This window comes from Sarcophilus harrisii, chromosome 4, assembly GCF_902635505.1.
Source record: "Sarcophilus harrisii chromosome 4, mSarHar1.11, whole genome shotgun sequence".
In the NCBI taxonomy this organism is placed as follows: domain Eukaryota; kingdom Metazoa; phylum Chordata; class Mammalia; order Dasyuromorphia; family Dasyuridae; genus Sarcophilus; species Sarcophilus harrisii.
Genome location: NC_045429.1, coordinates 275,608,875 through 275,631,473, shown reverse-complemented (window position 1 = coordinate 275,631,473; position 22,599 = coordinate 275,608,875). Strand labels below are relative to the sequence as shown.

The 22,599-nt window shown below is 36.5% G+C and overlaps 1 protein-coding gene across 4 annotated transcripts in view; it reads right to left on the bottom strand.

Moving 5' to 3' along the window:
* KIF6 (kinesin family member 6) overlaps nucleotides 1–22,599 on the bottom strand; it is a 433,287-nt gene that overhangs the window by 37,701 nt on the left and 372,987 nt on the right. For all 4 annotated transcript variants that reach the window (XM_031964905.1, XM_031964904.1, XM_031964907.1 and 1 more), the window contains exons 17-18: nucleotides 5,782–5,866; nucleotides 4,179–4,314 (exon numbers count right to left, since the gene is read on the bottom strand). In XM_031964905.1, coding sequence (XP_031820765.1) covers nucleotides 4,179–4,314; nucleotides 5,782–5,866 — 221 coding nt within the window. The remainder of the gene's footprint in view (nucleotides 1–4,178; nucleotides 4,315–5,781; nucleotides 5,867–22,599) is intronic.

Below are 22,599 nucleotides of genomic sequence, written 5' to 3'. Positions count from 1 at the left end.
TAATGTATTTATAATCCTTTTTAGTGGGATTCTTTTTTTGTTTTATCATTTTCCCAACATATTTTCTGACTTCAGAATTTATGTTAGGTCTGGGCTCTATGCACTTATGTGCATTGAATTTAGGTTCTTGTGATTCTTGTGCTGTTCCTTTCTTGGGGCTTGTGTTATTCCAGACTCTCTTGGGTACCTAGCAATTTCTAGTGCCTTCAAAGTGATTTGATCCAGGGAAATGTCTGGTTGCTGCCAATCAGCTCTGAAGCCTCTAAATTCTTGATATGAATTTGGGTCTAACAGCACACCTATAGGCTTGTCTCTGGTTGGGCAGAATCTGAGTAGACTGCTTCTGAATCTAGCTACTATAAATTGGCTAAAAAGCTTTATTGGTTCAGAGTGACAGAACTGTGGGATACTCCTTTGTCTGAGTTTCCCATCTGGTTATATAGACAGGCTTCAGACTAGGTTAGAGACTGGAACTGAGATCCTTGCTGAGTTGCTGTCTTCTGAAGCTTTGCTTAGTACATAGCCTGGGACCCTTTATCACATCTCACCCTAGAAAGCAATCTCTAGCTGCTAGTACTTTCCTCAATTCACCCAGATCTGTGATCAGGAACTTGAGTGGTGACAGAAGCCATTTGGTACCTGTTCTTGTATCCTGTACAAAGTTAGGTCCTTCTGTGTAGTTTTGGGACTTCCTCTTCTTTTTTTTAACTTCAAAGTTTTAATGTTGTTGAGTTTGAAAGAACAAGATTTGAATTTTTAAAAATATCAGATATGTTATATAGATAGGGAACTTAACTTTGCTATTCTATTTGACCCAAAGTATACTAATATTACAGAGTACAATTATTGATGAATTGGAAATATGCTAATCATATTAAAATTACACAAGGATGGAATGGTACTGAACCTATGTTTTGATTGATGTGGAGCATTCCTAATGAAGGAACTCATTGAAACAATGAAGATAAGCATTAGGTCTGCAATTTATAACAATAGAGAAATGCCCAAAACTTTAAAAGATGAAGTGAGACTTGTCCAGTGCCATTGTAGTGGTTCAGTCATTTTCAAGGTATATCCAATTCTTCATGATCCCATTTAGTATTTTCTTGGCAAAGATACTGGAGTGATTGGCCATTTCCGTTTCAAGCTCATTTTGTCAATGAGGAACTGGGGCAGACAGAGTTGAGTGATTTCCAGGGTCACACAAGTAATGAGTCTCTTAGGCTGGATTTCACCACATGTCCTCCTGTCTCCAAGTCTCATACTTTATTTACTGCATCACCTAGTTGTCCTGCCCAGTGTTTGGGACCTCTTCCTGCCTGATAAACAGCTCATTTCTCTTTTAGTTCCTATGTTGAAACACACCTCATGGCTATTCCTAGCTGGACTCATTCCCAAGTGTCCCTAGATCTCTCTGTCTGTGTTCTTATGCCAGTCTTGTCTAGAAAAATAACTCACTTTAACTTTTCCTTGGATTTTACAGTCAAGATGATCGTTTTTCTAGATCTTGGTGGAAAGGTTATGGGAGAGATCTTGGCTGTGCTTTTTCCTTCTGCAATTCTATCATCTCACTTCCTTAATTAACTCCATCATTTTTAAAGAGATGGAAACTGAGGACAAGGGAGGGTTCAATTTGTGACACCAATAGTAAATGTCAATGGTAAGATTTTAATCCAGGTCCTCCTACTATAGAGTCCTCCTACTGTATCTCTCACATTTTTGAAACCATAAAGCTGCTTGCAGATGTTATCCTAGACCTCTTTCATTCTTCCTTTCTAAGAGAAAGGCTAACCCATACTCAAGCATAGATATTAATCACTTGATGGTGATGGAAATATGAATACTATATGTTTAATGCAAGTCCCTGAAATATTGGTGCTATTCCCTATCTGTGCAAATCTAATCAGTTCAAAAGCTATGGTGCTTTAAAGTTATCAAACCTTTTTATTAATGTTATTTTATTTGAGCCATCATGATTGTTAAAAGATGACTAAATTATTTGTTTTATGGATTTTTTGGTAAGTTTTATGCTCTGATAAATGATAATTTTTTGTGAAGATGCCATGTTCACCTGAAAATAGGTATATTTTTCTATTCTCCTTTAATAGTCTCTAAAGGGCTATTATATACAGATCCTTCATTTCTTTTCTTTTTGTTTACTTGTTGATACAATTGACCTAGGTCTGAGAAGGGATAAATTGAGGATCAGGGTTTTTTTAGGGATCAAATCAGATAATATTTGTAAAGTCCTGTAGTACTCTTCAGTTCCTGGACTATCCAAGCATTCTTTTTGCATGTTTTTGCCCCTGCCATCACATCCTACTATTTGTGTAATTGAACGCAAAGCTTTTATGAGATTTGGTGCTAGAAATTCACATTGAAGGTAATTCAAATAAATTGTTATGTAGGGGGTGGATCTGGGACAAAATCCAGGAGCTTGCACATGGGGGTGGAAGGTATTGACTTTTCTGTTCTAGAAGAATAAGCATGTGTTGGGAACCATTAGGCAGGATGACACAGAGGATAAAGTGCAAAACTTGCAGTGAAATACTCAGTTTTGAATTCTACTTGTGACATTTACTAGTTGTGGACAATTACCTAACCTCTCTGAACCTTGCCTTCCTCATCTGTAAAACTCACAGGGTTGTTGTGAGGCTCGAATAAAATAATGTAAACAAAAAGGTTTGACAACTTTAAAGTACTATAGAAATGTCAGTTATTATTAATAAAGACTCCAGTCCCAACTTTAGAACTGATTGGTTTTATATTCTTGGGCAGCTACTTAACTTCCTTGGTCCTTAGTTCCCTTCAGTATCAAATAGGATGAATATATCTTACCTATCTCACAGGATTGTTGTGAGGGTCAAATAAGAAAACATATGTGAAAAAAGAAACTTAAAAGGATGCTATAGATGACCAGTCTTTCCCATCTCTCCTTCCTCCTTCCCTTCAAATACCAACATAACAAAGATGCATATCCTCTGGGGTGCTGGCATAGCTCTCCACACAGAATTTTTTATTTTGGTTACAGACATTTTTAGAGCTCTATTCTAGTTTTAGGAACCCAAAATCTATCAACAGTTGGGACTATCTAGGGTTGCCTATTAACTTTAGAGCTTCAGCTCGTAAGTCAAGGCTGAGCACTGAAGTCAGAATCCTACACACCAACTAGTTTGCTTTCCTGTTGCAAGATTCACAGGACGTGAGCTAAAAGGAATCTGAGAGATGACCTAGTAGAACTTGTACCACTTGGATTTTGTCTGGTCTCTGATAAAGGTGGTACACAATTTCCCAGGGTAATATGTTTCAGGGTCTGGTTATCTGCAGTCAGGGATATCTGAATTCAAATCCAACACATAGTAACCTCTCAGTGACTCAGGCAGCTCTGTGGCAGTATGTTAGGATGCATCAGTAGTTTTGTCTGACATGAGATAGGGGTTCTGGTCTTGCCTCTACTAAGGACTTTGTCTTTGGACAAATCACCTCATTTCTCTGGGTCACTTTGCTGTTTTATAAAATAAAAATGTTGGATAATATATGTATTCTCTAGCTATAAAATTCTTTACATCTGTGAAATTCACCAATCACATGGTGACATATCTGAAAAACAACAACAAAACACAAGATGCAAAGAAACTTAAAGGTTATATTTATATGTTATACATACACACATATACACATAAATATATGTGAATATACATGTTTTCACATATATACACCTACATTTGTATACTTATGCAAATACATGCACACATTCTCACCATTCCACTATTTAACACTAATACTAATTTCACAGTTTAATTTAGCATTTATGGCAGTCCCAGAAAAACTCATAGGAGAAGTAATGGTGGCCCTTTTGATTTTTCATTTTTACACTTGTTTTCTGTGTACAAAATGCTTGTTAGCCACTGAACAGTGAAGTGATTGAGTGTTAACTTTCTGCATTCATCTTCATTTTAAGAGAATAGCCTTTCACCAGGCTAGGAGAACTAAGAGTTACCAAGGGGTAGGAGATCCCTCTAAGTTTTTTCTTTTCCCAGGAAGGGTCAGTTTCTATCTCTACACCCCCTGAAGTGAGGCTGTAAGCCATTTGCCCGCTGGAGGCTTCCCCTCCCAGCACTGCCCTGACATTTTTCTGACAAGTGTTTCAGGGGCGCAGGGGGGTGGCTACAAGGTACCTGTAGATTTGCTGCTTCTTCTATCCACCAAACTTCAAACTCCTTTTTCAGTTTCACCTTGGCTTTCTCCATTAACAGCTGCAGGTGCTCGATTTCAACCTTTAGGCCTTTCAGGCGAGTGAACATATTTTTGTAACTGTGGTGAAATGGAGAGGAATCATTATGCTGGCTGCATCAAAAATCACCATCTAAGGGACCTATGTCATGTTCATTCCACTTGTCAGATCCCAGGGGGAGCTGCCAATACATATTGGTGCTTCAAAAGCAGAGGTACTCATCATACCACTGGAAGAACTTCTATGGGATCTAAGTTTTTCCTCTGATGTCTGGGAATTCACCAAAAAAAAAAAATCTGAGCTGGTGAGGATAGACTATGGGGAAACAAATACAGACATCAGAGGCAGTTGGTTGAAAGCATGATAGAGAATCCAAGTGAGATATTGTAGTACTGTGAGGAAGTGTGTGTGTGTGTGTGTGTGATGAATAATTTTCTTCCTAATTATATATATATATAAATTATATACTATGTATAGTATATAATATGTATATTAGCACCCCAAAGTCCACATTTGCATTAATACAATTAATTTAATTACATTAGAATAGATAATTAATATAGATAATAGATATTATCTATATTAACGCAAATGTAGATTTTGGGGTGCTAATATTACATAAAAGTAAATCAGAAGTTATCCAACAAAAGACAAAATAATCCTGAGGTGAATATATTGGAAACAAGAAGAATGACCAAAGGAAGACTATAATTGGAGAAGAGATCGAGGAGACAAGATGAATAGGCTAGAAAAAAAGGTAACAAAAAGAAATTATGAGAGAGAAAAAAAAATTGACTCAATTGTTAAAGGGAAATCAGTAGTTCCTGAGCACTGAGTTGGGTTAAATTGTCCAGGAGAAGAGACAGATGGAATACTGGAAATTCTGCAGAGATGATTCAAGGAGGAAAGCAGATTTTTTTTTTTTTTTTTTTTTTTTAGTTATTAGGGACTGTTAGGGAACACTACTACATTCTGAATCCGGGGTATTTATGCCAAAAAGGACTCTGTCTTCTTCGGGGATAAGCCTAATAAAACAGATCAGAACCAAGACTTAAGTACTAAACTGTCTATGTAATTTTTAATACAGAAATCTGACTTCTATGAATAAGCCATATACTTGTAATTGACTATAAAGATTTATATCTTGACATTCCATACTCTCTAATAATGTAACTTCAGTGTCCTAAACAGTTGACTGAAGTATATTCTTATTTTATATATTATTATTATTATATTAATTATATATTATATTATTATATATAATATAATCATATATTAATATGTAATAATTATATATTTATATATATAATATATTACAGAAATATATTAGAGAATACAAGGGGGAAAAGATTGGGTTTTGAGGTCATTGTCAATCTCTTGGTCCCAGAGGTTACTTGTCTAGACCAATGACAGACATGGGAACTTTTTGAGAGAATTCCTGGTAGTTTCATCACAGAACATGAATGGTTTCATGAATTAGTACTATGTACCATTTCGTTAAAGTTTATTCCCAATTTGTAGAATGATTAATAAGAATTAAGTGGTACCTTTTTTTTTCTTCTTCCATTTTTGAACGTAACTTCTCTTCCACTGGGTCTAATTCCTGGTCTCCAGTTGCATTATCTGTAATACCTGTCATAAGAACATATTAGCCAAGGTCACAAGAAGAAGAAAAAAAGAAGAAAATGTCTATATGGAACCAAAAATGAATCAGAAACTTCCTAGACAGGAAAACACCTTAGAGGGTCATTTGGCTTTTTCACCAATGAGCATAGGAATTGTGGGAGAAGCAGCACCTCCCACAACATGAATTGGCTTTAGTTGTACCATAGCTCAGAATTCCTAAGTTCAAGCAAACCATAAGCCTGAGCTTATCCCCAATAGTAGAGCAGCTTTCTTGACTTTCTTAATGATGATTTAATTTTCCATTTAGAAAAAAATTACACAGTATCCAAAACAACTGACAAAGACGTAGGAGAAAAAGATCCCACTGTGCTTAGTTTTTTAACTTTTTTAATTAACAAGGACTAATTTTTCCCCTTTTATCTCCACAACTTTGAAAAAGAAAACAAAACATGTGACAAATTTGCACAAACACAATAAATTTCCGTAATGACCATGTCTAAAAATATGTGTCTCATTCTATATCTTGAATCCATCACCTCTTTAGAAGGAGGTAGGTAGCATATTCATCACTGGTCCTCTGGACTTGTGGCTCATCACGAAACTGATCAGCATTACTAAATCTTTCAAAGCTGTTCATTTTTATAATATTGTATAAATTATTCTCCTGATTCTGCCTACTTCAAGATATGTAAGCTCTTACAAGTCTTCCCACATTTCCCTGAAACTGGCCTTTTTATCATTTTTTTTATGATAAGACATTTCTCTATTAAATTAATAATCTTTTGATAATTTAACAATTGGGGTATAGCTTTTTATTCTTATACATTTAAACAATGTACTATATGTCTCAGAAATAAGACCTTTTCCAGGAGAATTAGATGTAAAGATTCTCTACCCCCACGCATTGCTTTCCCTTTTCATTTTAACTGCTTTAGATTTTTTTTTGTGTGTAAAAGTTTTTCAATTTTATGTAATCACAATTGTCCATTTCATTTTCTGTAATCTTCTCTATTCTTTATTTATTCATGAACTTTCCTTCTATCCATAGTCGTTGAAAGGTAATTTCTTCCTTGCTTCTCTAATTTGTTTTTGATGTGACCTTTTATATCTGTCATGGAGCTTATCTTGGTATATGCTGTGAACTGTCAGTCCAAACCTAATTTGTGTCAGTAGTTTTGTCAAATAGTGTGAATCCTTACCCCATTATTTGGGGGTCTTTGATAACACTAGGTTTCTAGTTTTTTTTGTTTTTGTTTTTGTGCACCTAATTTATTTTACTGAGAATGTTTCACTATCTAACAAATTCTTTTCTCTTTTAATAACAGTAAAGCTAATATGTAATATTAAAGTTACATGTTTTTAAAGTACTGCATGAGGAAGCAGAAATTTCACAAAAGAAAATAAAAATTGGACCAGACTAAGTATAAACAGAGGTAATAATTTTGAGGGTATCAAGGATCTTGGTTGTCAAGATATCTATGTGGGAGAATTAAAAATGCTTGGAAAAAATCTTGTACCCCATTATTTTTTCCTTTTTTCTTTAATATTTTTATTTCCCTCAGTTATATTTAAAACAATTTCTTACATTTGTTTTTAAAATTTTGGGTTCTAGATTCTCCTCCTTATCCCCAGCCCCAGCCCCATTAAGAACGCTCATGTGAAGTTATGCAAAACATTTCCATAAAAGTCATCTTGTGAAAGAAAATTTCCCCCCAAAAAACCATAGATCTCCCCCCCTCTAAAAACCCTCAAAAAAAGAAAGTACAAAGAAAAGAGAGAGAGCATGTCTCATTCTGTATTCAGACACAATCAGTTCTTTTTCTGGGTATGGATAGGATTTTTCATCATAAGTCCTTCGGAGTTATCATGGATCATTGTATTACTGAAAATAGTAAAGTCATTCATGGCTGTTCATTCCAGAACATTTCTATTACTGTGTACACAGTACAATTCATTCCAGTTTTTTTCTGAGAGCATCCTGCATCATTTCTCACAGAACAAAAATATTCCATCATAATCACATACCACACACAATTTATTCAGCCATCTCCCAATTGATAGTACCCTTTTATTTTGAGTAAAAAAGAATGAAAAGCAAGAGTATACTGATTATTATTGATTCATATATTGGTTCTAGCTAAAAACCTTTTAAAGACTAGATGCACACAGAAAAGGCATCTTGAAAGGCTGAGAAGGGAGAAGGAAAGAGACCACAAACAACAATCTAAAACAACTTATTAACTTCACACAGTTGTCCCATAATTGACCGAAAAGTATAGATCCCACAGTGTTTATTTATTGATGAAAAGTATCCAGCACAGTGCACCTGGCATAGTTATGTAAGAAATGCTTATTGTTTGATTTGATTTGGTAGATCAAGATATCATCTGAAAGGGTCTCTCAAAAAATGTCCCCCATGTATATGTCAAAATCATACAGAATTCCTTGAAAGATGTAGTAACAGAGATAGCTTTTTTCTGTGATGCTATGATTATTAGTATAAAGGGAGACATGCTTGCCAATGTGTTTATCAACATACCTAGTGAAGTATATCTAGTGAAGAGTACAAATGGAAAAGAGATTGCCTATATTGAGGTACTCTAGAGGTTTTTATTTGTTTGTTACATTTCATTGACCATATTAAGCTTTGGGACACTGAAGAGCCTCCTAAATGAGATTTATAATTTTTCAAAGGAGGTTGGCTTAATCACATACACAGCTAAAATCAAATGGATGACAAATGCTTATACTTCAAACTATGATATGCTATTGACTGGAAAACGCATAGAACTGGTTCATATATATCTTGGTGGACTGGATTGCTTTTGGGAGATTGCATTGTGTACTCCAGCTTCTTAAAAATAAAGGCTAATTCTTTAAATACCAATTTTCTTCCAATGATACTTTATTACAGTCTCTAAAGAATTCAAGTTGTTAGTCAACCAAAGAATAATGGAGAGGGGCATAGTGGGTGTAAATAGGTTATAACATATTACCAACAAAATGTTGCAAGGTTGTTTCCAGTTTTGCCATCTAGGGGAGGGGGTGGGGGGATAAGAGGTGAAAAATTGGAACAAGAGGTTTGGCAATTGTTAATGCTGTAAAGTTACCCATGCATATATCCTGTAAATAAAAGGCTATTAAATAAAAAAAAATGTTGCAAGGTTGTATAAGATGTTAAAACAACATATCGGGGGAGAGAGAGAGAGAGAGAGAGAGAGAGAGACAGATAGAGAGAGACAGAGAAGAGCGCACTATGATAATAATAAAAAGGAGTTTTGTTGCTCATGTAGCAGAAGTGAAGAATAACAGATGGACATTCCATCTGCTTTTTTGGTATCTATCTACACAATGTCAATGCTAGAGGAAGTCTTCCAACATAGCAGATTTATGGGAAGACATAGACGAGGATCACACTGGATAAGACTGTAACAATGGATTGCAATTTGCACCCTTTAGAACAGAGGCAGGGAACCTTTTTTTTCTGTGAAGGGCCATTTGGATACTTATAATATCATTCACGTCATACAAAATTATCAACTTATAAAACTTAAGTAGGGGGAGGTTGTTGTAACTAGCTCTCAGCTCATCATATGGTTGCCTTAAATAAATTTTTTTGTGGGTCTTATACAGTCCTCGGGCTGAACATCCCTCTTCTTCCCTGCTTTAGAGGTAGCATCCACATTGCAAGTGTTCTCATGATGATATTGGATTATAAACCACAATCTCTGAGGAGTCAAATTTGCAAGTCACTTAAAGGACAATAAAAAGGACCCATAAGATCATAAGAGATTCTAGATCTAAAGCTGGAGGGACCTCAGAGACTATCCAGTCCAATTTTTTTCTCCAATAGAAAGGCGGTGACTTGTCCAAATCAGCTTCAGAGACAAGATTTGAACACAAAGCCCTTGGAAATCCAGAGTGAGAGCTCTTTCTACTGTACCTCAGCTGCTTCTTAGTGGAAATAACAACCTTGTAATATAATGCAACAATGACAAAGAAGTCTAAGATAATGATAATCATGGAAAGAAAAGATAATGGCATGTAGTAAGCCCACCTTTGGAGGAAGTGCCCATGTCAGTGAGATCACAGATGCTCATGTGAGTATGTATATAATATGTCAAAGTAAATTTCCTAACATCTTACTGATAAGGATAGGGTTTTCAAGCATTGAATTCTTTCCCTTCAAAGAGCTCACAGCACTTTAAAATGATTAATAATAATGATGTTCCATATTTTATAATAAGTACTATTTTCAAAATTCATTCATGCAAGTAGTTAACAAATACTGTTTTAGTGTCTACTTTGTTCAAGGCTTGATGTTGTTGAAGCCTCAGAAAAGAATATGACATGGTTGCTTCCCTTATGGAGCTTATAGTACAGTAGGGAAGGCTATGTGCACACATAAATCATGACAAATGGTCTAAGGTGAAAATGTATAAAATGAAAGGAGCAGAACACAATGGTAGTTCATAGAAGAAAGATGACTCCTGAGAAGCCTTCATGAGGAGACAGGACTTAAGAATTTGTTTCTCACTGGAAACTGAATGGATGCCCATCATTTGGGGAATGACTGAATATCTTATGGTATATATTGTTGTTCTATAAGAAACTATTAGCAGGATAATTTCAGAAAGGCCTGGAGAGACCTACATGAACTAAGTGAATTGAGTAGAACCAAGAGAACACTGTGGATAGCAACAAGATTATGTGATTATCAACTGTGATGGACTTGGCTCTATTCAAAAATGGGGTGATTCAGATTAATTCCAAAATGCTTTTGATGGAGAGAGGCATCTGCATCCGGAAAGAATGTGGATCACAACGATTTTTACCTTTTTTGTTGTTGTTTCCTTGCTTTTTTCCCTCATTTTTTTCCTTTTTGATTTTTCTTGTGCAGCATGATAAATGTGGAAATATGTTTAGAAGAATTGCATGTTTAATTTATATTGGATTACTTGCTGTCAAAGGGGGGGAGATGGGGAGGGAGGGAGAAAAATTTGGAATACAAGGTTTTGCAAAGGTGAAAGTTGAAAATTATCTTGAAAATAGAAAATTATTATTTAAAAGATTTAAAAATAAAATAAAAAAGAATTTGGTCCTTGAAACAACCAATTGGGATTGGTAGGGCAGGGAAGGTGTTAGTTATTTTATAAAAAAAGGCAAGGAGTTTCAGAGATGTTTAGTGAGTTGCCCAAAGTCAGGCAGCAAGGTCTGGGACTAGAAATCAGTTTATAGAATAAAATCCTCCAAATAAAAATGAGAACCTCAACTCCCACTTTCCTCCCTTTTTCCTTCCCTTAATATTCTTTTGTAAAAAAAAAATAGCAGGAAACTATATTGAGACTCCTGGTGTCAGAGTCAGTGGGATACCTCTGCATAGTTATAGGCTCAGCTTCCTTCTAGAAGCCTTCACTGTAACAGAAACAGTTGGAGCTACATGGAGGAGAATTGCTCAGATTTTTAAAAGAGACATGTTGTACAGACCCAGGTGAATATGCACATGCCTAAGCAGCTGCCATGTGAAAAGCTGAAGTGAAAGGACCACAGTCAGAGAGGGGCAAAACATTGTTAGAATACTCTGAAATCATGTAGAGCAGAGTTAAAAACTGTGGGAGAGCAGGCACACTAATGTATGATTGATAAAGATATGAGGATACTTCATTATTCTGGAAAGTAATATGAAACTTTACAATTTGGAACTATATTTCCTATTAGTGATTACAGTCATTAAACTATGAATAATCTTTGATACGGTGATACCATTCCTATACCTATTACTCACAGAGGTCAAAAGATGGAGGGAAAAGACTTTTATTTACAAACATTTTTAAGACAGCTCTTTTTTTGTTGTAGCAAAAAACTGGAATAGATTATGTATAAATGATGGCATATAAATGCAATGGAATTATTACTCATCTGCAAAAATGACAAAATGGACACTCAGAGAAACCTAAAAAAACTTGTAGGTACTGATGGAGAGTTAAGTGAGCAAAATCAGGGGAACACACTTCTATCATGACCACAACAACCATGAAAGACTTTAAGACTCCAAAAGACTCATAAGTTAGTCTACATCTTATATTGTGACAGTGAGGAGATGGAACAGAGATACAGAATAACACATCCATTTTCAGACAGTATCAGTATATGAATATTTTATATTGAATTTGTTTTATATAAATATACTTGTTACAAGGATGAGATTTTTTCTTGGGCAGAAGATATAATGATAGAAAAATATAGATTCAGCAGGAGTCATGGACAAGTAGGCTAATATTGGAGCTATGATGTTACATTGGAAAGAAACCAATATTTAGAAAAAGTTCCAAGCTACATAAAGATACACGATTTCATATATACAGTCCTTTTTTGTCTGCTCTTTGAATGGGAAATGTTCATGTTACCAGATTCATAACAACATATAGCTTCCCCATATAGCTTGTCTCATTCTTCCAACTCCTACTCCAACATACTGGTTGGATTTCCAGAGGGCAGCTAATCACTTCTCAGTTTTAGGTTTTAAGGCAGTGGTTCTCAAAGTATGGTCTAGAGAATCCTGGGGATCTCTGAAACTCTTTTAGAGGGTCTACAAATTCAAAAATAGTTTTTATTTCTAATATGGTAAATGTCTATAAATATAACCCAGATAAACAAAAATGCTTTTGAGAGATCCTCAATAATTTTTAATAGGATAAAAATACTGAAAACAAAAGTTTGAGAACCACTGTTTTAAGGGATTACATGAAGATCCATGATGTCTATTATTATCTCCTATGAGTCCCTATTATTGTGTTCTTCCTTGGTTATCAGTAAATCAGCTAGTCAGCTGGAGTGAATGATCTTTTAAAAACAAAATTTTTACTACTAATTTAAAGCTAATAACAATATTCCTTCCAAAGTCTGGAACACATTCTTAAACTAAAAATCCAGATGTAGCACAAGGATAACTCACAAATTCTGGTTGGGTGATATTCGTTTTTCTCTTTGTGGGTACCTCATTCCCCATTGGTCCCTGAGGGTTAGGGCTTTTGTATAATACTGAAGCTGCACTTCTCTCTATATGTCTAGTTTGTTCTTTTTCAGCTCCTGGTCAAATGCATTCTATATTATTGATTCAGTCTCTCCATGTGGTCAGTGTAGAAAGGGCAGGAAAGTGACACATCTGGGCTCACTGCAAAACCCTCTCCTTCCTGCCAACACTCTGGACATTTGCCTCCAAGTATATTTGCTGGAAAGCTTCTGATAGAATCTTCTTTGATAAACACAGGTAGAACCGTGTACCTAGTTTTTTCAGCCCATCTCAATACATTTCATTATATCATTCAATGTCTAGAAGCACTTCACTCCTTCCAAAATGATTAACTAGGTTGTTCACACCTAGTTCATGCCTTTGATTAATTGATTCAATAGAGATGCCTAAAATTTATCCACATCTCATTTTGTACCTCTGATTGATTGATTGGTTCTATAACTCAATCAAAGAGCCATTCTAACCTAATAAAGGTTTCAAAGCTAGAAACTGGGACAAATAAAGGGGAAAAAAATCACACACACACACATACACACACACACACACATACACACACACACACACACACACACACTTTTTGGTTATCAGCAGGGAAGGTATGATGTTCATTCCTAAAGCATAGCTTTGGTAACTAAAACAAATGTCTGTCTGTCCTCCTTAAATGCATTACACATCTACTGAAAAGGCAGCCTATTTCTAATTCTGAAAATGTCTTAGTTCAGCAGCCTCCTTTGAATGGAAATAAGAACTACACACTCAAATGGAATAGAAGAAAAGAGAGAGGAAGCATACAAGGAGAGAACATAACCAAAGGGCATTTACAACATGTAGGTTCTCCCCTTACTAGGACTTTATAGTCCCAGTACATAAACTCTGCATCACCTTGTCAGGAGGTGAACGGAGTGAGTCCTATATTCCAGAATTGGATTTTGGCTGGAACAGGAGGGGCAGCCATGACCCTCCCTGGCTTGTCAGATCACACTGTTAGTCTGTGGGGAATAGTAGACACCAGTTTAATCCAAACTAAGAAGGAAAAAAGATTTCATTTCAGTAGTATTTCTGAAGGTCACGTGGAGGAAGCACCAAATATACTATCAAGAAAGTGTAAGCCCAAGAGAAGCATGAACCCCAACCTGACCTTCCAGCCCCTGAAACTTTAGGAACACCTTATTAGACAAGACAGACCCAGAGACCAGCTGTGGGCACTCTACCGAGATAGACAAACTTGTCTCCACCTTTTGTTCTGCTTTTGATGCAAAGGACTTGCCCCCCAAATTTTCCCCAAAGCTTTCTGATCCATGAAATATGGTTAGAATTTTATCTTTCTAAGTTTTAATTCCTGTTCAATACAAAAACTCCTGGGGAGAGGTAGGATGTTTAGTTCTTTATAGGTAGCTAAAGGCTGTGATAGGGAGAAGGGGGGACATCATGGAACTCTGGAAAGAGGGGGGCTGTCATTGGGAGGGAAAGGGGCTGGGGGGGAGGTACCAAAGGCAGTCTTCACTGATTCCACAATTTTGCTTAGGGTTAGTCTTGCTCATGTGGTTGTGTTTGGGGTAGCTAGAGGGGGCTGGATCTCTCCAGTGTTGGCAGGTGATACCCCTCCAGTGAAGTTGCTCCATGTAGATGTTTGGGGTTTAAACAAATGCATGAACAGTTTCTTTCTCTGATGTTGGAACACAGGCCTGTCTTGGGTGATGGGCTGGCTTACTTGGTTGCTACAGTCACCATTGACCAGAGCCTGCCGACTTGTTTGCATCTCAGACTTGAAGTTTGGCTCCAAAGCTTCAGTTCCCACACTCTTGATGCCCTGTTCTTTCATCGATGGCTTCTCACTCACACTTGTTTTTTTTTTTTTTTTTTTTTTTTTTTTTTTTGCTCTGAGTCTTCCTTGCATAATTCTGCTCAACTCCACTGAATTGCAGAAGGCTTTTGTCCATGATTTTCTTCCCCTTTGACTAATTCTCTTCCACCTCCAGCTCGCCATATTGTAGCAGCTTAGGGCTACAGAAACCCCAGCATCAGAGTTATTCTCTCCTTGCCTGTCAGTGCTCTAGGAGTTGAGTAAATGTGTATTTGGGAAGCACTGTGTCCCCCAGAACCAGGGCTGTGTAACCCCACAGGCCCCGAAAATTGTTCTCAGGAACAGGGGAGGGGGCGATGAGCTCCATTGTTCTGACATGGCAGACAGTGCATCATGACCAGTGAAGCATTCCATTTGGTTTCCTTGGCTACCCACCTAATGATTCATTTGCTAAACACCCACTCTGGACTTCCTTAGGGCTAAACTGTCTCCTACAACTATCCATCACTCAACTTTACCTTGTTTGAGAAGTCCAAGTGTCTCTTCTTGGGGAGATTTATGATGCCGGTAGCTCAATTACCACAATGGTCAGCAGCTTGGAGGCAAAGATTTTTGGCTTCCCAGTCAGACCATTTCCCGCTTAATGGCTGAAATTTATTGTCAGTTCTAGTAATCACACTCTGACTGCTAGTCTGTGCCCCCATTCATCCTGGTGTGGATTTTGTATAATACCTTTGCTTCCCGCGGCAAACTCAGATCTAGGGGTGTGACAGATAGCCACTCAGACACATGCTTATGACTGATAATTACTCCAGGCTTGCTCATATCCATAACTGTACACAAAACCTGCGGCTTCTTTATAGGGGAAGAGGTGAATTTTATAAAAGGGATTTATTTGTATCAGTTTTGCAAAACATAAACAAAAGAAGATCCAGATCCAGATTGTGACTACTTGGGTAGTCCCTAAACAGAAGGCTCCCTACTGTTTCTGCTGACAGCAGAAAAGAAACCAGGAGCATAAAATACTAAGAGCTGAGAGAAAAAACCCTGGAGACCATTCAGGCCAAGGGGTTCCTAATTGTTTTTTTGTCATGGACCCTTTGGAAGTCTAGTGAAACCTAGAGACCCTTCTTTAGAATAATGTTCTTAAATGTATAAAACACAAAGTTACAAAGGAAAGACTATTATGTGTAAACACAATTATTAAAAAAAAAAAAAAAAAAAACAAGCTTGCAGAGCCCAGACTAAAATACCCATATCTAGACCAAATCCTTCATTTTATAGATAAGGAAAATGAGACAGAGGAGGAAACAATTTACCCATGATTAAATTGCTAGAAAATAGTGGAGCTGAGACTCTACATTTTCCTTCAAAGATTTTAGCCCTGAACATCATTGACTTTTTCTGGCACATTTCCCTTCCCTATATTCTTTACAGGGGAGTCCAGAGATAGTTAAGGTGTTAGAGGACCAAAATTACTTTACTTCAGCGTGTGGAAATTGGGGGACTTCAATATTTAAGGGACCCAAGATTTCATCTGTATCCCATGACATATCCCAGTTTATTTTATGCGTGAGATGATCCCAAGAATTATAGCCAAAATTTCATCATCCAGATGCCAAGCCTCTTTGTGCTTAGCTAGCCTGGTTTTGGATGGCAATAGGCATATGGTACATCCCTGACTCATAATGAAAGCCTTTTTTAATCTTATTAGAACTGGCAAGAGTGGCTAGGCCATTAACATGGCCTTTTAGAACCCAAGGTCACTCAATATCTCTGGTGAGGTTATGAGTAGATAGATGACTTAGAGAAGGGATAAATTCAATGCTATCTATATTAGCTTCACAGAGATGCACACTTTATAGGCACTTCAATCCTGGGACAGTAGGGTTGCCTAGATTTCGCCCTATAATCTCCCTGAATTACACTCCTCCTTTCTTGGGCTCACAGATATAGGGTCACTTTCCAGGAGATGTGTTTGTTTTCCAGTTTTTCCATACTAGCCTCTCTTTGCTTCTTTGGCTTTAAAACTCTTTTCTTCTGTCTAAAACCAGTTTTTCTGAAAGCTTCAAGTGTATTCAAGGCTCTGCCCTTTATTTAAGCACATTTAAGTGTCACAACAATCCACATGTATTTCCAGGTCCATATGCCATAGTGATTAAAGAGCAATGATCTAGAAATTAGATGGATATCTTGGGTTCCACTCACAGCTCTCTTTGTGGGACTATGGGCAACTCCTTCTATTCCAAATGGAGCATGAAGGGTCTAAATTAAGGGGTCATGCATTTAAAGTATACTGAATGACTAAGTCTTTCTCAGTCTTTTATAAATAAAATTTGATTCTTTTTTACAAGTCTCAGAGATTACTTAGATAAACAATGGGATAAACATGTAGGTTGAGTCCTGGGAGCATGTGTAGGAGACCCATGTCTTGCTTTGGAGAACTTGCTTCCAAAAATCCATAATGACATCAAATGGAGGACTCTGATTCTATTTCAGAGCATATAATTGTTAATGGTCAACTTACTGTGTTATGAAACATAGACCGTTGGGTTGTATGCTAAGATGGAATTGGAAATGTTTAAGAATTTCCTAGCTTAAAAAGGCCAAGGTTTCCCACTGCATCCAGGGCCATCTCCAGTCATCTTGACCCATATGTTACTACTGGACCCAGATGGCTCTGGAGGGCACAGTGAGGCAGGTGACCTGGCCCAGCCCTCCCTCCCTTAAATCCAATTCACTTGCATGTCACAGCATCACCTCCCTGATGTCCTGGCCCTTTTTGAGAACTAAGGACGAACAGCAGCAACAGCAGCAAGGGAGAATGATTCTTCGTGCTGCGTTTGGTTGGGAACTTTGTGGGAGACTGCTTTGTAGCAACCACATTTCAGTTTGAGTCTACACTCCCCCAGGACCATGGTGATAAATGAGAGAATGTCTTGAACTGGTGGTAGGGAAAGGATACTTTTGTTCTTTTAAAATCTTTTCAGGAGAGATCTCCTTGAAAAAGACAATTCATATTAACTGGTTTAGATAATATTGGAGCTCTAATCAATAGTAGAGAAAATACTAACTATAAGTGGTAAATGTTTTTGGGGAGAACACTATAGATTGGGTGTTTGAGTGGACAGAGTTAGAAGTAACACCCCCAGCCCCTTGAGGTTATTCCTAGAACCCCAGGTGGGGGGATACAGCCAGCTGAGCTCTGGTGGAACCAGATTTGTGCACATGTGGGATAGGAGCCTAAGTCCAGAGTTTATATTGCTACACTTGTATACCTCTAAAATTCTTATTACATTTTGATTATGCTGCCTGAGCCAGATGGGTTGTTCTCATAATGAATTTTAGAGAGCGCTACACTTATGACAGTGCCTTGCTCCAATTTAATGCTGGTTAATGGAGCTTAGCTGATGCTCTTTGGTAAAAGGGAACTTTCAGGATTTTTAAGAAATAGATGAAGATTCCTTAAGGAGGCTGCATTTTTCTTTTTATTCTTCTTTTTTGGAAAAGCCTGCCTGTGATTCACATATACCACAAAATACAATGCAAGTAAATGTGCTTCATTCTGTATGATTATTTTCCATTTGCAAGTGAATGATAATGGAAAAGAAGTTACTATTATATGGTGCATCTGGAGGAGAAAATAATACTTTGGTCAATTTTCTATTTACATATGTAAGCAAAATGATCCTGGATATAAGCCAAACTAGGAAGAAGAATCAAGATGAATTAGGGATAGAATTGGGATTATAGTTTACATATAATAACAACATAAAATTACTATTACTAATGATAAAAGCACCTAGGTATTTACTTATACTCAAGATAAATCAGAGAGAGGAAAAATCTAAAGAATGACAAAGATGCATTTATCCTAAAAAGATGACCATTAAAGCATTAGCAACTATGGACACAGTTACAAGCTCTTTTATCTCTATAAAATCTCTGTTATGTCTGGTCTGTGCATATATCAAAGACAGTCTGGATGAAAACATGAAAAGGCCTTTTTTTTACTGGTGATTTTTTTTATAGTGGGACAGATCTTTATATTCACACAAATGACTGAGAGACGACTAGGTGCTACTGTGTTCATGTATTGATTTCAAGAAAACATTTGACTCAGTACATCAAACTCAGTCTCTCCTCAGAAAAGGTGTCTCTTTTGCTATCACAAAATCATTGGAGATTCCATGACTAACGGAGAAAGAGAACTTTTTATAATGATCTGCTGCACTAATTGAGCCACCAAAAACAGAGATACATATGCACTAAAGTTATTTGCCAGCATCCTTGAAAATGACAGTATGAAAGGTTCAAATAAAAGGCTTTGTCTTAAAGTCAAGGGTCTTTAGATGTCTCTGTTAGCAGATGGTATCATAAAAACTGTACCGAGTCTTGGAACATTAAAAAACCCTTTCAGAAAAATCCATTGTGATGTAAAAGAGATTGAGTTAACTATCCACATTGAGAACACAACAGGAGAAAAACAAAGTGGACGAAAAAATTCCTAGTGCCTGCTATCTTTTGGCAGTCTGATGGAATCTATGAACCCCTGCCTAGAAAAATATTTTTAAATGCATAAACAAAATATGTTATTATGAAAGAAATCTATAATACTGAAATGCAATTATCAAGATAATAATTTTTAAAAGTTTATACACCCATATTAAGTTCCCCTATAGATGTAGATGTAGGTGAGGCTTTTAATTGGAAGATTTGTTTTGATTTTCTCAGCTGCTAGTGTTTTTGCTTTCCACCCCTCTTTACTCCTCCTCCTCCCCCACTCCAATTATTTTGTATATATTTTTCATCTACATATGTAAGGAGTAGAACAGAGAAAGAACAGAGGTTCCTCCAGAATAGAGATTATTTTATTTTTATTTTTAACCCCAATATAGAGTTTTTTATATATATATATATATATATATGTATATATATGTATACACACATATATGTATATATACTACATCCTTAATAAATATTTTTTTTCACCAATTGTGTGTTTGGAAGGGCAGTTTATCAAATTAGTTTTGTGGAAGCTGTAAATGACACATGAAAGCCAGCAGACAACATGGAAAGAGTATTTTTCTTAATATTGACCTAAACACCCTATTTAAAAAAAAAGAAAAAAATCCACCAGACTTCTCTGGTAAGAAGGGAGGTTCAAAATATTTTATGTAGATTTTCCAAATTGTAAGGATTGGAGAGTAGGAACAGGGATGCCATGTCCTTAACCTCAGAGATGTAAAAATGACAACTTCATTTACACTTTTTTTTTTTGAAATGCAATATGGCATATTGAATAAAGTGCTACAACAGGGCTCAAATCTCAGCTTGGCTACTTAGTATTTGTGCAGTTTGAGGCAAGTCACTTAACTGCCATGTGTCCAATTTTCTTCATTTGTAAAATGAGGGGACTGAATAGAATACTTCTAGGATCCTTTCTGCTTTTAAGTCTGTGATTCTATTTACTATAACTTAAGGGGTTGGATTAGAAGACCTTTGAAGTTCCTGGTCCTAACAGGGTGGGCAAGCCAGTCCTGAGGCACCGTGAGAGATCAGATGGCATATTCCAGGTAAGTTAAAGTGTGGAATCACCACTTTCCCTCAGGCTTTCATGATGATAGCCTAAAACCATTAACTCAAGAGTAATGACTGAGAATCATAGACATGAGAATTCTATAGTCTCTGGGGAGCCAAAATTATGAATCAAACCAAATAACAATGGAAAGACCCAAGGAGAACATGAATAAGTGGTAGCACATTACATGACCAAGGATGAAGTGCACACTAAAGTAAAAACAAAAAAAAAACCCATCATAAAATACAATATCAAAGTGATGATGAAATGATGGAAAAGAACAAAGACTGGTTATATTGCAAGAGAAAGCTTATAGTAGATGGCCAGCCCATCCTTTGGGTTGATATCCTAGACATGAAGAAGACCCTTAGCACATTGAGCAAAATCCTTGTGAAGAACAGGAACAAGAGTTATAAAGAATGAGGAAAATGATTAGGTTGTGATCTACACAGTTGGACAGAGGACTCACATTGACGAAATCACAGAGCCACTGAGATATATTGACCTACAAACAACATTTAACATTTCTATTACACAGTGCATCCCTGATGGAAAAGAAAACTAAATGAATGCAGGATGGACTGCTGGAGCTAATTTCTTCTGATGTGAAGGAAGTCCCAGAATAAGCAATACCTCTAGTGGTAGGAGGTCTGAGCTGGTCACCCCTCCCTTCCACTTGAAGTATGATATCTGAAAGATACATTTCTTGGTTATATTATTCATAGGCTTTAGCCCCAAGTATGGAAAAAAAGTCTTTCATCACTTTTGAAGTCCTTGAAAGCTACTGGCTACACTGGAGTGTGTATTAGAGGTATGTTCAGATGGGTTGAATGATCTTGTTCATGCCCCGTGGTTTACCTATATATAAAATAGTAGACCAGTTCAACCAAAGATTTAAATAAATAGCTGGTTAGTGATGGAAGGCTCCAATCTCCTGAGAAGGAATTTTTTTGAGAAATGGTATGTATTAATTATAAGAGAAAGAGGGCAGATAAGAGAGCCTTGTATAGTAACTGGTGCAAAAAAGGGTAGAATTTGATATTATACCATCCTAAGCATACACTTTTACTATGGCATATGTTGTGCAGTAGATGTTTTCACAATATGTAGTTTTATACTTTTACATTTTATACTTGGCATAAAACTCTCATTTTAATCAGTGTAGCCTGAGTGCTTTCCAAACCTTTGCATAATGAGGAGCTAATTGTGGTGACTAGGAATGAGATCTCAGGCAATTGAAGGTTACTGGCTAAAATATGGCAAAAACACCAGTCTGTAAGTCTGACTGTATTATAGAAAGGGATATAGTTAACAATGGCACTGGAGACACAGAGACCTTTTTTTTTTTTTAGGGATACCAACTTGTATGGAGATCCTGAAGCCACGGAAACACAGAAAGGAAGCTTTTCAGAGGGGGTATGAATCTTGTTCTCAGTAGCTTTTAGCTAACAACATCACTGGAAATTACAAGGTGCTCTTAAGTAGCTTAGATTGTCTGGGATTGATTATCAGAGTGAGACAATAAATAAATTAAGAAAAAATAAGAAAATTTTCTGCAGAGCAGAAAGAAAGCAAGAAAAAAGAAATAAAAAAGAAAAGATGAGGAAAAAGGAAGGAAGACAAAAAAGAAAGGAAGGAGAAAAAAAGACAAAAAAAGAAAGGAAGGAATAAAAATCATAATTTACCACAAGTGAAAAGAAGAAATATAGTGGGGACTTTCACCTCTACGCTTTGGCATCTAAACCTGGCTTTGGAGACAGTGATCACTGATATGATCTATATTGTCCATGTGCTTTCCTCAAAGTAGAGTATAAGTTCTTTGAGGATAGGGACTGTTCTTTGTTTCTCTAGAACCTAGCACATAGTGAATACTTAATTTTTGAATGGAACTATATTATAATGGGAGTTGAGACAAGTTATAAAACCAAATTATTATACTACTTTGGGTGATAGAGCTCCATTTCAATAGCAATGGTCCCTCAGAACCATTTATAAAAATGTGGGCTCATTTGGGACAAGCAGGGGAACCATTTTGCCAAAAGGAAGTAGTTCTAGCTACATTGAAAATCCATTTGAAATATCTAATGCTCTCCCTAGTCAATAAATCCTTTGCAAATTAAATACTCTGGTATACTGTGCATGCAAAGAACAAAATGCAACTAGTTGCTAAGATAACTAGTTATTTATTTAAATAGAAAAATATCTTTAATCTTTCCAAGTTCTTATATGACCTTCCATTATTACCTAGGGGAATTTGCTGAATGCCTCAAGGAGGTGAAACACTTTTGCTATTAGTTTCACATTTTAAAGGACTTACCAAT